The 25,368-nt window shown below is 41.0% G+C and overlaps 1 protein-coding gene across 2 annotated transcripts in view; it reads right to left on the bottom strand.

The window, feature by feature from the left end:
- The window catches only part of FRAS1 (Fraser extracellular matrix complex subunit 1), a 352,271-nt gene that overhangs the window by 119,080 nt on the left and 207,823 nt on the right, over positions 1–25,368 (bottom strand). For both annotated transcript variants that reach the window (XM_069978024.1, XM_069978025.1), the window contains 4 exons: positions 19,349–19,501; positions 13,220–13,363; positions 7,733–7,879; positions 3,015–3,155 (listed from right to left, as the gene is read on the bottom strand). In XM_069978024.1, the coding sequence (XP_069834125.1) occupies positions 3,015–3,155; positions 7,733–7,879; positions 13,220–13,363; positions 19,349–19,501 (585 nt within the window). The remainder of the gene's footprint in view (positions 1–3,014; positions 3,156–7,732; positions 7,880–13,219; positions 13,364–19,348; positions 19,502–25,368) is intronic.

The following is a 25,368-nucleotide window of genomic DNA, read 5'->3' as shown; positions in this document are numbered from 1 at the left end:
AAAATGATAGAGAAGGAAAGGGGAAATGAGAACTGAGATGACAGTAGGAGGCATTAATATTTATATAGGAGATAGTGATGACCTGATTATTTCATGGCCAGGCAGGAAGCAGGAAAGGAAGACGTACTTTGTAAAAGGTCATCAGTAAGGAATTAATAAATAATGGATTGCTTGTCAGGCTGGATTATATCTGCAGGAGATAATAATGTCCACGAATCTAGTATTTCATGTTTATTTCTAAAAAGGGAGCACCATAACTTCTCTGTGCAGTAAATAAATGCATGCAGATTCAATTTCAAGTGTTCCGGCTGTACAGAAGGCGTAGCTGTAGTTGTGAAATATACAGTGAGCAATGAAGGAGAAGGCCATGAAATGATGCAGATGCAAACTGCTGGAACTGAAAATGAACCTTGTGTTTAAACTCTTTAAAGCTACAACAATTATTTTCATCTGTCTTTACTATATAAATGCTCAATGTATGACCAGGTAGTCAAGATTAGTCAGTAGATTAAAGAAACTCTGTCTGTAGGTTTATGCTGTCCTATCTAAGGGAAGCATAAACTAGTGTCAGAGAAACTGAACAGAATGATGTATAACTTACATTGTTCTGTGCAGCTGATTTGGAGATATCCTCTTGAATAACAAGGACATTAACTAGTCCTCTGCATTATGTGTGTGTGCTCAGTAGTCCTGGATATTCATGAGCACCAGCACACACTATAGAAACATGGGGAAAGTTATGTTTGGAATAACCCTTTAAGGAGGAGACTATGGCATATAAGTTGGTAAATTAAGCCCCTTACATAAAGGATAGCTGTGAGAAATCAGAGAACTAGGGGATATATAGTCTGCAACATAAAATGCCTGAAGGAGTGGTCTAGCACACAGGTGAGCAGAAAAAAGAATGGTCTGGCATATAACCGGTGCGCCTCCTTGCACAATAGTCAAGTCTTGTAATAGACTCAGTAAGCGAGCACTGGTCTACAAAATCGGCACTCATTTACAGAGATTGTCAGGCAATTTGGGCCTTTAGGCATTCACTGATTAAGGCTTTGTTCCCACATAGTATATTTGCTCAGCTTTTTGGTCAGTATTTTGCAACCAAAACCAGGAGTGGATTGAAAACACAGAAAGGCTATGTTCATACACTGTGGATGGCCGCCATTTAATGGCAAATAACAGCTGTTATTTCAAAACAATGGCCGTTGTATTAAAACAACAGCAATTATTTGCTATTAAATGACAGCCGTCCACTCAATATCAACAGTGTGTGGGAACATAGCCTTACTCTAAATGAACTAGGTTATAACGAAAAGGGATACATCACTGTACCACATATCTATGCTATGGAAAGTAAGCATTGAAATATAAATTTAAAAACCCTGAAATGGTCCAAATATTTGAGAAAAGTAGTTAGTGAAAATTTTTGCTACAACAGAAACATACTGTAACCACTTTGCCACAGACAGTGCCTAACAACATAATCCCACCTCTGCACTTTTCCACTATATGGTCGCTGTATACACATTATCTACAGATAATTAAACTTATCTTCTTTGCCCTAATTCCCTTCAATAGGTAAGAAAAGAAACATGGAGAGTCTTATTCTCAAATCTACCATAAAAGAACTAACAGAGGTAACTTGACAACTACTAAGAAAGAAATCGAGCGGAAGAGCTGTTAACACTGGAGATGCTGATTCACAGTGCACGCTGTATACCTTCCGCATCAAAAAAATCCAGGACGATTTTCTGCAAACAAAATGACTTAGACACACAGATAGTACAAAGGCCCTTGGCAAGTGAGAACACATTTGATACAGTCCATTAGTGCATCCGAGCGGCACAGGGATAATAAAACCAGCAAGGAAAAGACACTTTTATATATGTTGTCAATCCACACACTAAAGCAGGGATTGATTATCACTTTACGTCAAGTTGCAAAACTGTAGAGTGCAAAGAGACAACTATGATATATATGTAACATATACACTGCATGTACCACAATCAGCCAGTGAGTCTAATGATGACAAATACATGTAGACAGACAAGGACAGAGTCATTTTGCATGGTCAGGACAGAGGACTTGAGTAAGGATCTTACTTTTTTTTTTTTAGAAAACTAAAAGCCATGCAAGAAATTGTCAGCAAATCGCAATAAAATCATTGCATCACCAATACTTTTGGGTGTTATCTTATCACAAACGAAAAAAACTATTTATGCCTTATTTATTTATGTTTTACAAAGTCTCTTGCAACTACTGTGTTTCTCTGAAAATAAGACCTAGCTTCATTTTGTGGGAATTTTGGAGTAGACTTGAAATATAATCCCTGGTCTAAATATAAACCCTACTTATAGTCAGCTGACCAGACCCCTGACACTGGGGGGATGTGTATCAGCCAATCAGTGCCAGACTTGTTATGCTCCGCCCTCACATGCTTAACACAAGTTGCAAAGGAGGTAGTAGGGGTAAGACAATGCACAGTAGAGGACACTGAACATAGAAGGACAGAGGGTACATGGGCCAGCTACAGAGAAGAGAGGGAGGTATACAGTATGGGGACCACATGCAAAAGGGAGGATGTATACAGTATGGAGGATCATCTACAGGGTGGGGGTATACAGTATGGGGACCACATGCACAGGGAGGATGTATACAGTATGGAGAATCAACTACAGAGGGGGGAGGGAGGTATACAGTATGGGGATCACATGCAGAGGGCGGATGTATACAGTATAGGGGATCAAATACAGAGCAGAAAGGGAGATATACAGTATGGGGACTACCTGCAGAAAGGAAGTGTATACAGTTTGCTCCCTTATGGGCAGTCTAGATAACTACAGAAATATTGGCCAAGATTTATCAAAATGCCTGAAACCCAAAATGTCACAGCGTACAAAACTGCGGGCAAAAAAACAGACAGTGCAAGTTTTAGGCATCCTGATAAATATGGGCCAATTAAAAAAAAAAAAGAACAAGTCAATAACAATAAGAAACTGTGGATGGATACCAACCTCTGCAGGTGTTCCCATGCTTGTAATATGACGGAGGGCAGTGCTCAATGCAAGCACCATTATGTAAACTGTAGTGTTCCATACACTGCAAGCAATCCGTGTTCAAGGGGCCTTTGCAGGCATTGCAGCTCCAGTCACACTCTGAAAGGAAAAATATAACAGTGGAGGTCACTCAAATGACAAGAAATTACAGTATCTGGGTATTATCTAATGGTATTATTATTATCTACTAAGTATAAGAACTATTGTTGTTGTAGTGTGTAGAAATGGCCATGTGGCAAGTACCTAATTAACTGAAACCCAGCTGGAAAAAAAATGTTGACAGCCAAGCTGAACATTCCCAGACAATTCCCACAGTTGGTCAATTTATTGCTTATAATAGAGCTGAGCAAAAATGTGTAATGCCAGTATTGAGTCAGCATGTACAGAGATGGAATAAAAAGTGATTTAAAGTTCAACACTCAAAACATGGTGAGCTTGGTACAGTTTGAAGAGTTCTTTTTTTTTTTTTTTTTTAAATGGGATGTAGTACCAACTTGCACCGTAAGATGGCACTGTTCTCTATAAAAACCATTGAAAGCCTGCAAGAGAAGACAACACTACATCTGTCCATGTGCATATTAAGAGTGAAGCACAACTGGAGCATTCTCAAGTCAATTGGCATTTGAATACCGATGGCTGAAGAAGTTGGATGCAGCCCTAGGGAGTCCTAGAGAATATGGATACAGCCTATGGCCTTTGGCTGTGTTAATGTTAGTGTTAATGTGACTCCCTAGGGCTGTATCCAATGTCTTCAGCCACCGGTAATCAAATGCTGAATGATCTGACATGAGCATGCTCCAATTGCACTCATCTCTAGTACATATACATAAAGCCTAAGCAAGGCAGCCTTTGCACATGTAGGTATCACAACCAAGAGAAAATATATAATCAGAAAGGAATCCAAGTTAGATTGTTTTTCTTTAATGATACAAAAAACAAAACTCAAATGTGTTTATTTCAGAAGAAAATCAAATACAGGGGAAAGACTGAAAATATGAGCTCCTGGGCTTTGCTCGTCCTTACAGCTGTATCCTGGTCGATTCTGTTTGTTCAAGTTCAGCTGTAATCCCCACTTGTAGTGCTGAACAAAAGTAGTTTCTGGTCTCCTGCTTGATGAACTATGCTCAAGGCAAGAGGGCGCTTATATTAGCAGGAACAAGAATTTTGTAAAGCAAACTATCTTTGACATTCAAAGATATAAAAAGCAATATCACTGTGCTCAACACAACAGCAACTGTTCATTACTTTTTTTCATTTAGGTTCCATGGAATAAATGATGGAACACAGCATAAAATCTGCTGCATCAAGAATGGACCCTTAAAGATAATTACTGTTAGACATTTATGGTAACCTGAGAGGATGTGCCACAAATGGTTAACAAGACATGCTTGCATTCACCTTTTGTGGATTTAAAAACCACATCTGCTGGGAGATTGTTCCAAGCAACGACGACTCTTTCAGTTTTCCCCCTGTTGCTCCTGATCTTTCCCCTAAGTGATCCCAGATTGTAAGCGCCCCCAACACACACACCTTGTTCTTGTGTCCAGCAAAAGTATTTTCCTCTTTAACCTTATTTACCCCTTTAACATATACAGGCTAAGTTCAAACAATAACTTTTTTGCAGCCGACATTTTGGGTGGCTGTCATTTTGACAGCAATTATGCAAATTGCATAATGCAGACATATATTCATCTCAAAATCATGGTCATACAACGGCCAAGAAAAAGACATGTGAACATAGCATCAAAGGTTTTAATCATGTCCCCTCTTTCCCTCCTTTTATCCAGGCTATACAAATTTTGATCCTTAAAGTGGATCTGTGAGCTGCAATTCATATTCCAAACTGCTGACACTGTTAGATAGCTTAGGGCAAGGAGACACATGCTGGCTTTTACATCTGACTATGCTTCCATAATATAGAAAAATGTTTTTAATCTCTTGTGTCAAAAAGACTTTTCCCAAATTGCTTTTCAGCACAAGCTGGAGAGCCTCTAGCTCCCCAGTATTCTAGATGTGGTTTCATTATACAGCGGAATCACATTCTCCATCTTCCTACTGGTTATATCTCTAGCTATACAGCTCAGCATACCATTACCTTTCCCTACTGCCTGGTTGCACTGGCGACTCATTTTAAGGCTGTCAGAAATCACTACCCCTAAATCATTCTCTTCTGAAGTCTTTGCTACCACAGAACTGCCAATGCAATACTTGGACATAGGATTCCTTCTCCCCAAGTGCATTATTTTACACTTGGAATCATTGAACTATGATTTCTATTGTTCTGACCACTTAGGTAGTAAACCTTAAAAGAGGTAAAAGTGCTTGTTTTGCACAATGGCCCACCATCTTTTTTAACCCCTTAACGACCGCGGGCGTATATTTACGCCCTGCGGTCGGTAAGGACGTTCAGAGCGGGGCCGCGCTCTGAACCGCGGCGGTCCCGGGTGCCGCTTGTAGCCCGGGACCGCCGGTATTAGCGGGCACGGTCCGATCGCCGTGCCCGCTAATACAGTAATCGGATGCAGCTGTCAAAGTTGACAGCTGCATCCGATTACCGGACGCAGCGTCATCCCTGGTGTCTAGTGGGGAGATCGCTCCTCCGGGATAACATCCCGGAGGAGCGATCTCCGTAACTGAAGCCAGCCGGGGACCGCTCCAAGATGGCGCCGTCCCCGGCTCGGCACTCGTTTACTTCCGTCTGCAGCAGCCGGAAGTAAACGAGCGCCTATCTCATGGATCTCTGCAGCATATCTATGCTGCAGAGATCTCTATGAGAGATCAGAGCACTTATACTAGAAGTCCTCTAGGGGGGCTTCTAGTATATGTGTAAAAGTAAAAAAAAAAAGTGTTGTTGTCAATAAAAAGCCCCCTCCCCTAATAAAAGTCAGAATCACCCCCCTTTTCCCAGGTTATTAATAAAAGTAAATAAATAAATAAACAAACATGTTTGGTATCACCGCGTGCGTAATCGCCCAAACTATTAATTAATCACATTCCTGATCTCGTACGGTAAACTGCGTAAGCGCTAAAAAATCCCAAAGTGCAAAATTGCGCATTTTTGGTCGCATCAAATCCAGAAAAATGTTAATAAAAAGCGATCAAAAAGTCGTATATGCGCAATCAAGTTACCGATAGAAAGAACATGTCATGGCGCAAAAAATGACACCTGACACAGCCCCATAGACCAAAGGATAAAAGCGCTATAAGCCTGGGAATGGAGCGATTTTAAGGAACGTATATTTGTAAACAATGGTTTTAATTTTTTACAGGCCATCAGATACAAGAAAAGTTATACATGTTACATATCGTTTTAATCGTAACGACTTGTGGAACATATATAACAAGTCAGTTTTACCCCAGGGCGAACGGTGTAAAAACACACATCCACTAAAAACACAAAATGTGTTTTTTTTTTCAATTTCACCACACATTGAATTTTTTCCTGCTTTTGCTGTGTACTTTATGCAAAAATTCAGCCTGTCATTGCAAAGTACAATTAGTGGCACAAAAAATAAGGGCTTATGTGGGTTTCTAGATGAAAAAATGCAACTGCTATGGCCTTTTATGCACAAGGAGGAAAAAACAAAATCGCAAAAATAAAAATTGCCCCGGTCCTTAAAGGGTTAAAGAATAAAAAAGGTAGTGAGCTTCATGACCTTGTCACTCAGCCAGTGTCTATTTGCACAGGTGTAAAGTCATGGTATCAAATTCGGGGGAATAATGTGGAAGAGAGCAGCAAGCTGAAAAGAGTTACAAAAGAAAAGTATAAAAATATTACAAAGGAGCTAAGAGCTGCTGCCTTTCTGCAGTCATCTTATATAAAATGTATAGTGACCTAGGACTAGACGACACTGGTGCAGTAAGAATGGAAACATAACCTTTCATATCCCTGTGGGTTAAATTAAGCTTTAGTGATTTCACTATTAATTTATTCCACAAAATGAATTCTCCTGTTAGATAGTCGATAAGTTGGAAATACTTCATTGCTTTATAACATGTTTTACCATTATTTAATTAACTGCCAACTTGTGTTTTACAGCAATAATGTGAGAATCTGGCAGGCAGGTCAGCAAAAATCTATGTAACATAAATGGTACACTTAATATATGACAATTATATACAAGCAATCACTGGAAGATAGACAGATACACTGATAGGTAGATTGCTATAGAGGTTCAGGGAAAAAAAAAAAAAAAAAAAAAAAAAAAAAATAACCGTGTTTATTGCCAAAAAAGCCCTGGGTGCTGGTGCTGGCCTGGGCTGCAAAGCAAAGCATTCAGATATCCAGGCAGTTTTCGGATGCACATCCACAACTGTCCAGAATTCCGATTGCCTCCATAGTGTTCTAAGAGCCAGAAATCTGGACAATTAAAGGCATGTCCTATAATTTCGAGGCCTACTTTACAGCATGGTCACCCTTCAAGAAAAATTCCTGAGAGGTTTCTGTGCCCCATAGAACCCTATTAATCAGGAAATCTATGCTGATAAGAAATTTGGATAGATTTTCCTGAAAGGTCTGAAAGGAGGCTTTAGTATTTATATCCCCAATCTATACCTAAAGTTCCTAAAAATACTAGTATACATCTTTTATTTATGCATCTTTTGTGCTACATAGAGAGCATGAATATTATTACAAGTGGTTTTGATCCATCTATGGTTTTGTATGTTTTTCATACCTTTGCATGTACCACTGGTGTAATCCAGATAGTACTGCTGGGTGCAGCTTTCATACTGGCATTCTCCAAATAGTAGAACTTTTTTGGGGTCTTTACATGCAGTACATCCTTCTGCCGAGTCACAAGTTAAACAGTTGCTATTGCAAGCTGCAAAAAAGAAAAATATACAAATGTACCAACATGTATACAATTTAAAAAATTGTAAAGATTTTAATGTGATTTTAAGTGATTGTTTAGAATAAGCTATGAGTATCACCATTTCTGAAAATCATATGACTTATATGATGCATTTTCAGCTGTTTTCCCCACAGCAGGCTTTAGCCCAGGTTTACAAACCCGCCAAAATTACATCCTTTTTTATTGGATGTCTGTCATTTGACGGCAGATAACGGCCATTGTTTGCTGTTTAATGACGGACGTGCAACAAAAATGGCCGTCATTTTGACGGTGTGTGAACTTTGCATTATACCTATCAGTTTTCCTCGAGCTCAAGAGAAAGTGGAGACTGGCTGCTATTGTGTCTTCTATACACAGTACACAGAGAAAAGATCAGGCTCTCCTATCATATCAGAAAATGTATGGCAGTACTAAGAAGTGCAGCTGTGAATCCAGCACTGGGGTAAAGCAGTTGACCACTAGGGGCTGCAGCAGTGTCTATGAGCGTCTTTGCCTCTCTCGCTGTAACTGCGGTTCCTTTTATCCTCTCTTTTGTTTTCATAGACTTCCAATGGCAGCAGTAACAAGATCTGCCAGTGATGCTGAAAATCTCATTTGTGCCTCCTTCAAGAGGGATTTTAGCAAGGACCTGGAAGAGAGCAATGTGTGCAGGAGGCAGGGGGAGTATATGAAATGGCTGATATGTGGAGAAGGAGGCATTCCGCATCTGTATAGAGAGTAATGCAAAACACTATATATAAAGTCAGGGTGTAATCTAGGCTTGCAGGGGCGTTGCTAGGGTCCTAAAACATCCGGGGCCTGGGCCCTCTGAGTGTCGTCATAAATGGTTAGCGAAGGAGCCCAGTGCAGAAGTTAGTAACCTCAATGACCGCTCTATTAGCCCAGCTCTATTGCTGTCACTCATAACAACTGTGGCTAAACAGAAAGAGGCAGCCACCTGGCCTGAGCTCCTGTCAGGGTCACTGTCACCAGTCGCAGTACACCCCAGTGGTGAAAAATTGCCAAGTAAAAGCATTTCTAAGAAGATTTTATTGCTGTGTCCCTCCATAGTAATAATGTCGCCTGCTTTTTTCCCTATATAGTAATAATGCATCTGCTGTGTCCACTATAGTAATATATTTCCCCCTCTCTGCCTGCAGTAAACCCCCCCCCACACACACACACACTACCTTCACCTAACCCATACACACACACTACCCCACCTAACCCATACACACACACTACCCCACCTGACCCATACACACACACTACCCCACCTGACCCATACACACACACTACCCCACCTGACCCACACACACACTACCCCACCTGACCCACACACGCACTACCCCACCTGACCCATACAAACACACACACACTACCCCACCTGACTCATACACACACACACACACTACCCCACCTGACTCATACACACACACACTACCCCACCTGACCCATACACACACACTACCCCATCTGACACATACACACACTACCCCACCTGACCCATACAAACACACACACTACCCCACCTGACTCATACACACACACTACCCCACCTGACCCATACACACACACTACCCCACCTGACCCATACACACACTACCCCACCTGACCCATACACACACTACCCCACCTGACCCATACAAACACACACACTACCCCACCTGACTCATTCACACACACTACCCCACCTGACCCATACACACACACTACCCCACCTGACCCATACACACACACACTACCCCACCTGACCCATACACACACTACCCCACCTGACTCATTCACACACACTACCCCACCTGACCCATACACACACACTACCCCACCTGACCCATACACACACACACTACCCCACCTGACCCATACATACAAACACACACACACACACTACCCCACCTGACTCATACACACACACTACCCCACCTGACCCATACACACACACTACCCCACCTGACCCATACACACACTACCCCACCTGACCCATACACACACTACCCCACCTGACCCATACAAACACACACACACACTACCCCACCTGACTCATACACACACACTACCCCACCTGACCCATACACACACACACTACCCCACCTGACCCACACACACACTACCCCACCTGACCCATACACACACACACACTACCCCACCTGACTCATACACACACACACTACCCCACCTGACTCATACACACACACACACACACACACTACCCCACCTGACCCATACACACACACTACCCCACCTGACCCACACACACACTACCCCACCTGACACATACACACACACTACCCCACCTGGCTGACACCCCCCACCCCCCCACACACACACACTACCTCATTTGGCGGCCATCCTCCACACATACACATTACCTCACCTAGCGGCCACCCCCATCTGGCCGCCATCAAAGGTGGTTTAATATCCCCTGCTGGTAGTTCCCCTGTGTATACATCATATACACCCCATATGCATACACACACACCCTAAACACACTGCACATACATCACATACTTACACACATACTATACATGCATACACCATATACATATATCATATACACCAACACTGTACATGCATACACTCTATACATCATATACACACATACACCATATACATACATCATATACACATACTGCACATATATCACATACACATACTGTACACATATGCATACACCATATGCACACACTGTACATGCATACACTTACTGCTCATATATCATATACTGTACATGCATACACTTACTGCTCATATATCATATACTGTACATGCATACACTTACTGCTCATATATCATATACTGTACATGCATACACTTACTGCTCATATATCATATACTGTACATGCATTCATACATCCTTTACACGTTTACTACACACACTGTGCACCTTACATACATAAGCACACTTTACACACATACACTTGCACACTGCATAGAGACATCCACAGTTCTCATACAGGGACAGGCAGGCAGGCACACACACTCACATACACACTTACTTTTTATCAGGTTGTCCTCAGCTCCTGTCCAGCCTCCCTCTTCCTCACGGCCCCGGCTCTCCTGTGTCCTCCCGCCCCTCCTCCCGACAGCAGAGGAAAGCAGGAAACATATTATGTGGAGGGAGCAGGACCCCAGACTACAGCATGAGGCAGCCTACTGGGCCTCTCCAGGAGCAGGGGCCCCGCACTGGCTGTCATCTGACTGGGTAAGGTAAGAGCCCCATCAGATGACAGCTTGCACTCACTGACTGCTGCACATCCTGCTGCGGGGCCAGGACAGTCACATTCAGTGTGCAGTGTGCCCGCACTGGCTGGCATCTGACTGGGTAAGTGCCTGAACCAGGGCCCAGTCAGATAACAGCTTGCACCGGCACACACTGACTCTGACTGCACGGGACAGGAGGAGTCAGTGTGAGTGCACTCACTCACTGACAGTCTATAGGAGATGCAGGGGCAGAAAACATTCGGGGCAGCAGGCATTTTATCCGGGGCAGGAGCCCCGGATAAAACTGCCTAGCGACGCCACTGTAGGCTTGTATAAGATTTCTAGCATTCCAGACATAGTTGAAGACGTAGACGTTTGGTATGTCGAATGGTGCTCTAGGTTCAGACTCTGGCCTTAACTACATTATTACACCACTCTTAAAAGAATTGCTTTTCAGTTGAAGTTGAGACTTTTCATTTTCAGAACTCCACTAATAGATCAGCCAAAGGATAACTGTCTTTTGACTGTAGCCAAGAAAGACACTTAACAATTACCTCCAGTCACATAGCAAATACAATTACAGAAGTCTTTCATAAGTCATCCGCTACTAATCTAAATCTTTCCTGAGACTCCTGGCTCTGGGTGATGAAATTCATAGTTTGTCTTTCACCGCTGTGAGATCAGCCAGTTCCTCTTGTATTCATACTCCACATTTCTCAATGCCAATCTATAGGTGTTTCACAACTAATGGTTCATGGAAGGACACAGCAGTTGAAAGAACAAGCCTAAAGAAAGGTTGCTTCTTGCTGAATACAAGGCTTTATTTCTCACAATATACTGCAATATTCTCAGAAAGCAAAAATGTTCTCAGCAGAAATCATCTTCCAGCTAACATTGTGCCCTTCACTGATGTCAGAAATAATTTAAGATGTTTGTTTGGTTTAGATACAGGAATATGGTTTCCTGGACCCTGAGATAGGGTATCCTGGACCCCGACATGGACTCCCTCTTATGGTGATATAGACTCTTTTCCCTTGGCCTTTATTTTGCTTTATTTCCTTCTGGTACTTTTTGTTTTGTGTCCATTTCATTACAGGTTTGCATACACATTTGTACATTCACTCACTAACATATCATTTATCTATATTCATTTTGGCCATTGGTATGAGCTGTGTTTATTAGACATGGTTACTTGTTGTTTTTTGTGGTTTTTTTTATTATTTTCTAGTGTATGTCATGCACTTGTAGTTTTTTGCATGAATAAAGATCTCTTATTTATAATCTAAGGATACAGTTTATTCATTATGGATGTGCCACCCATGTGTATATGACATGACTTTTTACTTTCTTTTTTTGGTGTTAGATACAGGAATTTGTTTGACATGATTTTAGGTCTTTTTTATATTAACTTCTGTAAGGTCAAGAAGCCTTCCAAACATGGGGCAGCACATTCATCTCTTAAAGAGGGTTCTTCGTTGAAAAAAAAAATATTTTTTTCATATCAACTTATACTAGAAATTTATACAGATTAGTAAATTACTTCTATTTAAATATCTTTAAGTACTTATTAGCTGCTATTTGCCCTGCAGGAAGTGGTGTATTCTTTCCTGTCTGACACAGTGCTCTCTGCTGCCACCTCTGTCCATGTGAGGAAGTGTCCAGAGTAGTAACAAATCCCCATAGAAAACCTCCCCTGCTCTAGACAGTTCCTGACATGGACAGAGGTGGCAGCAGAGAGCACTGTGTCAGACTGGAGAGAATACACCACTTCCTGCAGGACACACAGCAGCTGATAAGTACTTAGAGATATTTAAATAGAAGTAATTTGCAAATCTATATAAACTTAATGACACCAGTTAATTTTGAAAAAATAAGTTATGCCAGTGTTAAAATTTCTTTCTAAGCATAATAACTAACTAATCTAATATTCAACCACCAACAGCAAAAGTGTAATTAAGCTATTTCCTATTTTAAGAGACCGAAAAACCTGTCCTGATCCTGTCCTCCTCACCTCCTTCCTTAGAAGACAGCGCTGTGATAACCACAATACCACAAGAGATAACTGCAACTAATGTTTCCTGTCTGGGAATTTAACATAGTAAGACTCACAATGACTTCCATACATACCTTTGCATACATTTCCATCTTGGTAGTATCCTTGGACACATGACTGTGTACACATCCCATTGTGAGACAAAAGAAGACCATCCTCACAGGATGCACATAATTTCAGGCCTGGGCCGCTGCAGGTTTTACAGGACAGGTGACAACCTGTAGAAAACACAAGGATTTAACCACAAGAATCCCAGACACCGGAAGACAAAACAGGGACTTAAGATAATTCCGGAGTGTTTTTCCAGTGTGATAACTATTATTATGTTTATCCTCCATAGTCATGCACCTGCTGTTTACATTATGCAGGCATTTAAATATATATATAAAGCTTACCAGATCAGTAAGTAAATCTTATTATATTAGAATAACATGCTGTGAATGTATTGTTATAAATACAGCAGTCAAATAGCTTTAATCTGTCTTGTTTTCTCCCGCTTAGCTCTTAGGCTGTGTTCACAAGGTAATATAGAAGCAAATATGTTATACATTAAATATGTATAATTTGTGGCCGTATTCCTAATCTAACGATATGCTACATTAAAAGGAGAAGACCGGCCATGTAAATTATTTTTCACAATGCAGAGGCAAGGGGGAACATAAAAAACTTTCACAACTCATCTCTTACCTCTCTCCAGCGCTGGATCGCCGCTCTGGGACCCCTGCCCGGCTCTGGGACCTCCACCAGAGCCGTTGTCACAACCCAGTTGATGGACTGACTGTTCAGCCAGTAAGTGACTGAAGCGAGATGCGCTGCAGTCACTGATTGGCTGAGCGGGCTGTCCATAAGCCGGGCGGGACATTTTTCCCCCAGAGTCACAATGTCATCACAACTCTGTGGAAAATGCCTTCCAGCCGGGATCCTGGAGCCCATCATGGCAGATGGCTGGCACGTGATTTCAGCCAGGGATTGACTTCTCCTTGAAAGTCTATGGAAAAACAGCCATCTGTGCACAAATTGTTTTTTTTACAATATGCACACAGACTGACATTTTTCCATAGACTTTAATGTTTTCCCTTAAAAATACAGCCGCATTTTACACATTTTATTTAGCTTTTTTTTGTGTATTTTGCTTTTATTTTACAGTGTGTGAACATAGCCTTATAATCAAGGAAATCACTAAGGGTACGTTCAGACTTACCGGATCCGCAGCTTATTTTCTGCTGCGGATTCTGGCGATGTGAACGCACCCTAAGGCTGGGTTCACACGCTGTAACTGTGCGGCTGTATTTTTTATGCGGCTGTAAATGTGCGGGTGAAACTCCGGCCGTGGGAAAAAATAGACATGCGGCTCAAAACATACGGTCATTTACTTGGAAATCTGGTTCAACTAAAAATAACAAATAAAATGTTAAGAAAGTGATGCAAACACCTCTGGATGCATCTGGGAAAGCAGGGAACACAGTTTACATGAATCGCTATTACCGGGGTTTGCGATCCTCTGCACTATAGCCGATGTCTCTCATGGTTAATATATTGAATTAATAAAACACATTTTCTGTCTAATAAAGTCCCTTTCGTTGTTCAATAATTAAATGTAAACGATTCCATTATTTTGCAATTAAATATACTGTTAAAATAAATATATATATAAATAAATGTATATTTATATATATATTTATTTTTTGACAGTATATTTAATTGCACAATGATGGATTCGTTAGAATTAAATTATTGAACAAAGAAACTGTATTTATTTCAACGAAAATGTGTTTTATTAATTAAATATTAATTAGTACAGGAAGCTCTATAAGCCGTTAATTCATATGCCGGCAATAGAGCATTCTGTACTAATCATCACTTTACTTTAATGAAAACATCAAATGTTTCTTCTAATTATGTTGTGACAATAGCATTATTAGAAGAAACATTTAGAATTATATGTGCGCTCAGCTGATTGGCTGATCGGCTGAGCGCACATATAATGAGCCGGTCCGCAGTACAGTGACTTCATTGTGCTGCGGACCAGCGAAGAGGACACATCGGGACATCGGATGGTGAGTATAGAGCTCTCCCCACCCCCTCCCCGGCACTGCACCCCTCCCAGCAAGGAAGGGGGGTCACTTAACCCCTTCCTTGCTGGGATGGGTGCAGTCTGACATCAGTCTGGCCCCCAGGAGGTTAAGGGGGATGCAATACATCCTCCTTTAACCCCTTGGGGGCCAGACTGTAAGCAGCGATCTGTAAAGATGCTGCATACTGTAAGGAGCACAACACCGCTCACAATGATGGGTGTTGTGCTCCTGTTTGTGTGTTTTTTGTGTGTTTCTCCCTTTTTGTTTTTCAGATATCGGTATCCTGGGGATTACGTCGGATTCCATGGACTACGTCGATGACCAGCGGTTGTTCTTTGAATTTTTTTAATAAAATGGTCAATGAGGGGTGTGGGGGTGTTTTTATTTGAATAAAAAATATTTTAAACTTGTGTCTTGTCTTTATTTCTTTACTTTATAGACTTAGTAGTGGAAGCCGTCTAATAGACGGAATCCATTACTAGGTTGGGGCCTAGTGTTAGCCGGTATAAAATGGCTAACACTAACCCCCTATTATTACCCCAGTACCCAATGCCACCAGGGGTACTGGGAAGAGCCGGGTGCCAGTGGTCCCGGAGCATCAATATTGGCGCTCCTGGACCGGGCGGCAGCAGGCTGGTAAGACTTAGGCTGGGGAGGGCCTAAACCAATGGCTCTTCCCACCCTGGTGTTACCAGGCTGCTGTCGTTTGGTTTTTAACCCGGCTGGTTATAAAAATAGGGGGGACCCTATGCATTTTTTTTTAAATTATTTATTTATTTAAAAAAAAAAACCGCATAGGGTCCCCCCTATTTTTATAACCAGCCGGGTTAAAAACCAAACGACAGCAGCCTGGTAACACCAGGGTGGGAAGAGCCATTGGTTTAGGCCCTCCCCAGCCTAAATCTTACCAGCCTGCTGCCGCCCGGTCCAGGAGCGCCAATATTGACGCTCCGGGACCACTGGCACCCGGCTCTTCCCAGTACCCCTGGTGGCATTGGGTACTGGGGTAATAATAGGGGGTTAGTGTTAGCCATTTTATACCGGCTAACACTAGGCCCCAACTTAGTAATGGATTCCGTCTATTAGACGGCTTCCACTACTAAGTCTATAAAGTAAAGAAATAAAGACAAGACACAAGTTTAAACATTTTTTTATTCAAATAAAAACACCCCCACACCCCTCATTGACGATTTTATTAAAAAAATTCAAAGAACAACCGCTGGTCATCGACGTAGTCCATGGAATCCGACGTAATCCCCAGGATACCGATATCTGAAAAACAAAAAGGGAGAAACACACAAAAAACACACAAACAGGAGCACAACACCCATCATTGTGAGTGGCGTTGTGCTCCTTACAGTATGCAGCATCTTTACAGATCGCTGCTTACAGTCTGACCCCCAAGGGGTTAAGGGAGGATGTATTGCATCCCCCTTAACCCCCTGGGGGCCAGACTGATGTCAGACTGCACCCATCCCAGCAAGGAAGGGGTTAACTGACCCCCTCCTTCCTTGCTGGGAGGGGTGCAGTGCTGGGGAGGGGGTGGGGAGAGCTCTATACTCACCATCCGATGTCCCGATGTTGTCTCTTCGCTGGTTCGCAGCACAATGAAGGCACTGTGCTGCGGACCGGCTCATTATATGTGCGCTCAGCCGAACAGCCAATCAGCTGAGCGCACATATAATTCTAAATGTTTCTTCTAATAATGCTATTGTCATAACATAATTAGAAGAAACATTTGATGTTTTAATTAAAGTAAAGTGATGATTAGTACAGAATGCTCTATTGCCGGCATATGAATTAACGGCTTATAGAGCTTCCTGTACTAATTAATATTTAATGAATAAAACACATTTTCGTGGAAATAAATTCTGTTTCGTTGGTCAATAATTTAATTCTAACGAATCCATCATTGTGCAATTCAATATACTGTCAAAAAATAAATATATAGATAAATATACATTTATTTATATATCTATTTTTTTTAACAGTATATTTAATTGCAAAATGATGGATTCGTTAGAAATAAATTATTGACCAACGAAAGTGTCTTGATTACAAAGAAAATGTGTTTTAGTAATTTAATATATTAACTATTAGAGGCATCGGCATTCGGCATCATTGCCGGCTATTTTTGAAGTACTCCGTACGGACCGCCTGTCAATCCTCGGCCGCATGTTCAGCCGCAAACAATGGTCTTGTTCATTTTTTACGGGTCCGTTTACGATAGGGCCGTAGATTCAGACATAGTGTGCACTGTGCAGCCGCATATCCTATACTTCCAAGCATACACACGAACCACCAAAAATACCGCCGCACAATTACAGCCGCAAATACAGCCGCACTGTTACAACGTGTGAACCGAGCCTAAGGCTGCATCTCATAGGACACTAGAGAATCTGCACACAACACATAGCAGAGATAAGCTATGACCACACCATCTTTTTTTGCCCATCCAACAGACTTTTTTTGGACGGTTGTCCTTTAACATCCAAAGAACAGCTGCTATTTCTAAACGACATCCGTTATTCAGCCATTGGGTTAAAATAACATCAGTTATTTGGGTGGCCATCCAAAAAAATCTTTCAAAACACCAAAAAAAATAGCATTGGTAGCAATGGTAAATAGCATTATATGGACTTCTTTGAACAGCCATCCTGCTCCTTGTGATATTTGAATGCCTCAGTTACACAGTAACGTGCCATGATGATCCCACTGCTCACTATTGTGATATTGTGATAAATTTTTACAGCCACTGTTGACACCGCATTGTATTATGGAACTAATGCCACCCAGTATGAGAAGGAACAGGGTGGCTGTTTAAAGGAGAAGTCCAGAGAAAAATTTTATGAAAGTATTGTATTGCCATCCAAAAGTTATACAAATCCCCAATATACACTTATTACAGGAAATGCTAATAAAGTGCTTTTTTTTCTCTGCACTTACTACTGCATCAAGGTTTCACTTCCTGGATAACATGGTGATGTCACGACCCGACTCCCAGAGCTGTGGCTGCTGAAGAGGATGATGGCAGGGGGACACATCTCTCTGCCATCATCCTCTCCAGCAGTCGCACCCCGCACAGCTCTGGGAGTCGGGTCGTGACATCACCATTTTATCCAGGAAGTGAAGCCTTGATGCAGTAGTAAGGGAGTAACAGGGAAAAAGCACTTTATGTGCATTTCCCGTAATAAATATAGGGGGCAATACAATCCTTTAATAAAAAATTTTGAGGCGGAGTGGCAGGCCGAAATGTCACACCTCCACCGTATGGAGGAACTCTCTGCTGAGGCTTCAGGGTCCGATAAACGATATAAGACGGTATGGATGCCTTGGTTGCTCTTCCAAGAAACTCCTGACTTTCAGACATTGTTCGTTTGATAGGGTAGCCTTTAGGGCTACTCAATTACCAAATTACCTCCCTTTCCCCAATATGGGGCTGTTCCCCCTTGGTCAGGGCAAGTACCCCTCTTCCTCCCCTTCCCTCTGCCCCTCCCCTCTAATTCTTCTCCTTCTCCCTTCGCCTGACTGCTTTTCTGCCCTCCTCAATTATCTCTCTCTACTTACCTCTCCTGACCCCCTCCTGGGGGCTCCTCACTTATATATTGTCTTGATTTAGGTTGCTCCGCTGCAATTTTTTATCTGCTTTCTGTTGTATTGAAAGAGGCCCACCGGACATGGTGTTGCCCATGTTTATTCAGTTATCGACTGACCTGGAGGGGTTCCTTGGACTCTAATAGTTGCTGTTGTTGGGAACACGAAGGGATTCCTGACCCATTTGATGTATGTTAGGTCTATACTGGCACACCTATCCCCCAGGTATAATGCTCTACTTAGACAGTGGGTGCTCCCTCCGGTGCTTCTTTCATGTAATTTCCTGTCTGCAGCGGACTCTAGGTTATTATGTGTTACAAGCCTTATGGTCCTATGTTTGTTATGATGGACCTCTTTTGTATGTTGTTTGTATGTTTTCCTGCCTTTTCTTAAAATCCGAATAAAAACTACATAATACATAATACAAAATACATAATAAAAAATTTAGCTGGACTTCTAATTTAACTGCATAATTTAAGTACCAGATGGTTCATTTTTTTTTAACCTGGAGTGCCATATTAAAGCAAGTCTTACCTTTACAGCTTCTTCCCTCTACATAAAATCCTACTGGACACTCAGGAAGGCAACGATCCCCAACAAAATAGTATCTGGAGTATTGGCACTTCAAACACACGCTGCCTGTGTCATGCAGGTTTGCTATACAATACTGACACTGGGGATGACAATCTAACAAGAAAAAAGTATAAAATAAAGACAAAACTATGTGAATAGAATTGTAAATTAAATTGTAGAAAGCATTTACTAATAGACAGTTGTAACCATATAATTACTTTATAAATGAGTCCCCCTGTAGTATTTGTACAGTTTTACAGTCTGTTCAGGAGTCGTCTATATAGCCTGATTGTTGTGGTCTATATTAACATAGAAAAGAATATAATCACATGGTTCTGTTCCCAGTGTGTTCTTTATAAGCCGCTGTACATCCACCTTTCTTGTGCAGCCATTGTTTTTACAGCAAATGTCGTTAATTGCTGTGAAAACCACAGCTACCCAAAAAAGGTGGCTGTAAAGCGGCCGATAAAGCACGTGGTGGGTACATAGCATACAACTGTAAGTTGTATATCTAAGTTGCAGTGAATTTTCCTTTTTTGATGCTCTTCACATGAAAATTCTGCTGTAATCCCTTGTGTAGGCTGTAGACTGAGTATTTCCACAATGTGTTTATTTATTTTGATGTTTATTTATTTTGGACAGCAGTAACTTTGCGGCTGAACAATTGGCGCTTTTTTCAAGCAAACTATTTTAAAATAACACCTGTCTGTCAACACATGTGGCCATTAGCTAACTGTGATGGCACTGCGGTTGGGGACTGGAGCTTCTGGTAGAGAGGATTTTACCTGACTAAAAGTCATGGCACACCCAACACATTGCACACATTGAATTCTGTTTAGTCAACTTTAAGAAAACTTGAATTCCTAATGGTCCTAGTGTCATTCAGAAGACACTACCTAATTAAAGGACACTGTAAGGCAGTGCTTCTCAATTCCAGTCCTCAGGCCTCACCAACAGGTCATGTTTTGAGGCTATCCCATACAAAGGACACCTGTGATAATACCTGATGCACTGAGTATAATTAAATCACCTGTGAAATACTAAGGAAATCCTCAAAACATGACCTGCTGGTGAGGTCTAAGGACTGGAACTGAGAAGCACTGCTGTAAGAGTCCTATAAGACAAAGCGATTTTTTGTTTTCACCGATTAACGATAAATTATTGCAAACAAGCACTTTTGGGAACGACCTGAAATCATTCACATGAGTTGCGATTATAATTAAAATAATTCGTACACTCTAGTCTACGAACATTCGTAATTACGAACTAACAATGTGTACATACACTGAAAGATAAGCGAACAATTAACAATGATTTTATGGTGAGCGCAAAAGCAATCAACGACAAATTGATCGAACAAACAAATTTTCGTTGGTCATTTAATCGTTAACTGCATACACTAAAAGATTATTGCTTAAATTTGAGTAATTTTTCATGCAATAATCTTTCCATGTAATAGGGCCCTAAGGCTATATACACACACTGTCAAAATGATGGTCATTTATAATAGCGGCCTCTATTTAGTTTTAAATGATGGCCTTCCAATAAAAACGACCATCGTTTTTTGTAAGTACGGGAAAAACATTCATAATTTTAATGGTGTGTGAACATAGCCTAAGGGTAGCTTCACACACACCTTATCGCAGCGGATTTTCTGCTGCGGATCCACAGCAGATTTGATCTAAATAACGGAATACTGCATCAAATCTGCACCATCAAATCTGCTGCGGATCTGCTGCAGATCCGGTGTGTGTGAAGGCACCCTAAAGAAGGAGAAAAAAAAACATTTAAATATCCTGCTAATATGCTCTTTAATGCACATAGCCCCATCTTTCTGCATTAGAGTATATTAGTTTTATTCAATTGTCTTGTAATTCTATCAGCATACTGTAGGGGAATAGAGTAAAGCTGTAACTGGTTCATAGCATCATTCTGTAAGCACATATATCGGACTCATATCCTACGCCTATAGAATGCAAAAAGGGTTTTCCCCCCCAGGTCAGTACAACTAATTCAAAGCATCTTATAAATGTTATAAAGTGAATGTACGGTGGGTCATGGTAGGTTAACATCAAGTACAACGAAGAGTGCTTTTACAAAAAAAAAAAAAGCCATAAAGATAGATAGATAAACAAATAGATAGATAGAATTGTTACCCAATGTTTAAAGGCCCATATGTTATGTATGAGTTTCAATGGAGTTTTCTCTTTATAGAAAGTGCAATCCTGAACAGAATGCATTATATTAAGAAATGAAATGGCTAATTACAAATCCATAGAAATGAAGAATAAGTCAATAATTTACCAGATGACTGCACATATATAGAGAAGAGTAATTGAATTTTAGTAATGAGTAATACAGTGTGACCTCAATATTTTAATGCTACAAGTAAAAATACTTTCTTTTCCAAGAACATTTAGCATGCCTGTATTATCGTAACCGCTGATATTCTGCCGGAGGGCTGTTGAAATGACTTCTAGCAAAACATATCGGGACTGGATAATGAAACTTATCTATCAGGTTACAATTATTTTGTTTCATATTTTCCCCCATAGATCAAAAATGGAATAGAAATTCCACAATTACATTTTATTCTAAGCCGGCATGCATGGCAGTAATGCTGCTTTTCACTAGAGGCAGGATGACAGATCTTAGAGCAGTAATGTGTAAGCATAAAATGTAATTCAATATGCAGCCATTTTAATGTACAGTGTATTAGCAGATTGCTCATACTGGCATGTATTGGTTTATACCTCCACAGACAGCTGTATCAAATGAATTAAATAAAATACAAATACTGACGTGCAGAAAACTGCTTCATTTGTATGGCGCTCATTAAGAAAAACAAAGCTTATAAGGGATCCAAAGCTGAAGAATAATAGCAGGGAGAAAAGCAGAAAAGCATATAATCTAAACGGTATAATTCATATATTTAATATGTAATTGTAGTTATATCCAGATGCCATGGCAGTAACTCCTTCATTAAGAAACTGAATTCAGAACTGAAAATACTTTCCTCCAAGAGAAATCCAAGCTCTAAATCCACAGTAAATATGCAGTACCATTTCATGAAATATTAATGCCCAAATAAATGCTAAATACTCAATGTACAAATGTATTCTGGGCTTCTCATTTTAAGTTTCAGATTTTAAAATGTTAAAATATAAACATTCCTTTATATAGTGCCAACACATTCCGCAGTGCTGTACAGAAAATGTCATTACTCACATTGGTCCCAGTTTTCAAATTGGCTAACAATCATAATTACCTATTGTTTAGGTCAAGTTATTATTTTAAACATATTTTTTTCTATTCAAAATGATTTTTACTAAACATTAAAGTGTCACTGTGTGTTTTTTTTTTCCCCTGCGGAAATCAATAGCACAGGCGATTTTAAGAAACTTTGTATTTCGGTTTATTAGGCAAATATGCCATTATCTCCATTTGAGGATACGTTCACATTTACCGGATTCGCAGCTGATTTTCTGCTGCGAATCCGCAGCAGATTACATTTAAATATCTCAACACAGCATCAGATCTGCACCATCAAATCTGCTGCAGATCTGCTGCGGATCCTGTAGGTGTAAACGCACCCTAAAAAAACTTTCCCCAGGTCCCCCCTCCCTCCTCTTTCTCATTCACTGCTCATTATCAGGAAATTGCGTCTTGTTTACATCAGATGTGCCCTTTCTAATTTATGGAGAGGGGAGGGGAGAGAAGGGAGATTAGTTGCCAGCAGAGAGCAGAAAATAAAGGATTACACAGTGGGAGCTGTGTGAAAGCCAGTATTCAGAGGTCAGTGCTGACTTAAGAGGAGATAGCTAGAGATGAGCAAACCTAGAGCATGCTCGAGTCCATCCGAACCCGAACTTTCGGCACTTGATTAGCGGTGGCTGCTGAAGTTGGATAAAGCCCTAAGGCTATGTGGAAAACATGGATATAGTCATTGGCTGTATCCATGTTTTCCTGACAACGTTAGAGCTTTATCCAAGTTCAGCAGCCCCCGCTAATCAAATGCCGAAAGTTCGGGTTCGGATGGACTCGAACCCGGTTCACTCATCTCTAGAGTTAGCCCAGTGATGTAGCTTTAAATAATCTCTTTGTTGTCCTGTTTTGGTGCCTAATCTCCCTCCACCCCTCCCCATTCCATAGATAACATGAAGACAGGGGGGAGAGCTTCAAACTGCTTCTTCATGATAAAAACGCATTTTTCAGCTAATAAACCCATTACAAAGTTTCTTAAAATCCTCAGCACTATTGATTTCTGCAAAAAAAAATAAAAAATTTAAACGACAGTGACACTTAAAGGAAACTTTTAAAATCAATGCTGTTGGGTACAGAGGAGGAAAAAAGAGAGAAGGGAGTAGACAGGTTTACTTTCAGTGCAAGGGATATTCAGTATTTGCAAAACATGTACATGCTACATAGTTAAACATTTTAGGGTACAAACCCACTTGACGTATTTGCTGCGTGAATCAGTCTTAAAAATAAGCAGGCAAAACGCAGGTTGGCTTTATACGATTGTTCTGCGTTAAAATACGCAAGTGCGTATTTTTGAAGCGTGAAGCTTGTTGTTAGCAAAGCATCAGTTGTTAACAACCTGTGCGAAAAACGCATGTAGCTTCACGCTTCAAAAATACGCAATTGCGTATTTTAACTCAGAACAATTGTATAAAGCCAACCTGCGTTTTGCCTGCTTATTTTTAAGACTGATTCACGCAGCAAATACGTCAAGTGGGTTTGTACCCTTAAACTGTTTCTGTAATATTTTTTTTAATTTTTAATTTTCATATTTTTTTAAATAATTCTAGAACTTGGCACTTTCCATTCTGGAAACCATTCTAGACCTAAAACTAATGGTATCTAATCAATTATTAAAAATCTAGATGACACCTTAAAGCTTTATGAACAGTATAAGTAATATAAAGGCAGACAGAATCTAACACCTCCTTACTCCCCCTCTCATAAGAGAATCTGCGGTGACTCAGCTTCCAGGTGTCTATCAAGTAGGGAGGGGGAGATAGGAGGCATTCCAGCCTGTAGCTATTCTGGAGCTCGGGAAAGCCTTTTTAACTATTTGTACCTGAGAATAAAAGCATTTCTCTACATCCTGGAAGCACAGCTGGATATATGAAATGTACCATGTGTCTCTGTGTTCTACAATTGTTTTTATTTTGAAGGGTCATACTACCTCCAGCGGGTTGGGACCGCTATGGGCACCAGTTTCGCCAATCTGTTTATGGCGGCGTGGGAGGACCTTAACATCATGCCCCACCTGGGCGCGAGTCTGGTGCTCTGGCGTCGTTACATCGATGATGTGATTTTGATCTGGGACGGCCCCCAATCGGATCTTGAACAGTTTATTGCCAATTTGAACGTAAATGACTAATATACGTTTCACCCCCCATATTAGTACCACCTCAGTAGAGTTTCTAGACCTCAACATCAAAGCATTGTCCACAAGACTAGAATGCACAACATATCAGAAGCCGACCTCTAGGAACAGCTTTATCCTGTTCACAAGTTGCCATCTTCCTAGGTGGCTCTTTGGCAGTCACTCTAACATTTGTCTACACCCCACAAAAACAAATCTGAGTGCACCTCTGTATCCACTTTTGCAACTGTACAAGTCTGGAAGGAGTTGGCCCGGCTATCACTCTGTTTATGTACCAGCAGCGGGGCCCCGCTTTGGAGCAGAGTTAAAACAAGGCTGGTGATGTTATCACACTTACCGTGGGCAGACCGGGACACCGGTGACCCCGGAGGACACGCTGATCCTGCATGGGTGAGAGGTGCACCTGCACCAAATGACTTGCATGTGTCTAAGTTCTCCCTTTATGACAACTAGCAGTTGTAAAGCCAGAGAGACTGAGTATACACATTGTACTATAAACAGATCGCCAGGAGGGCAGTACTATTTGTCTGGCTGTAGAATCATACATATACCCTATATAAGGGGGAACATCGTATATATTATTTTA

This window comes from Dendropsophus ebraccatus, chromosome 7 (genome assembly GCF_027789765.1).
Source record: "Dendropsophus ebraccatus isolate aDenEbr1 chromosome 7, aDenEbr1.pat, whole genome shotgun sequence".
Lineage (NCBI taxonomy): Eukaryota > Metazoa > Chordata > Amphibia > Anura > Hylidae > Dendropsophus > Dendropsophus ebraccatus.
Note: the sequence above shows the minus strand (reverse complement) of the source record. Positions and strands in the feature narration are given on the sequence as shown.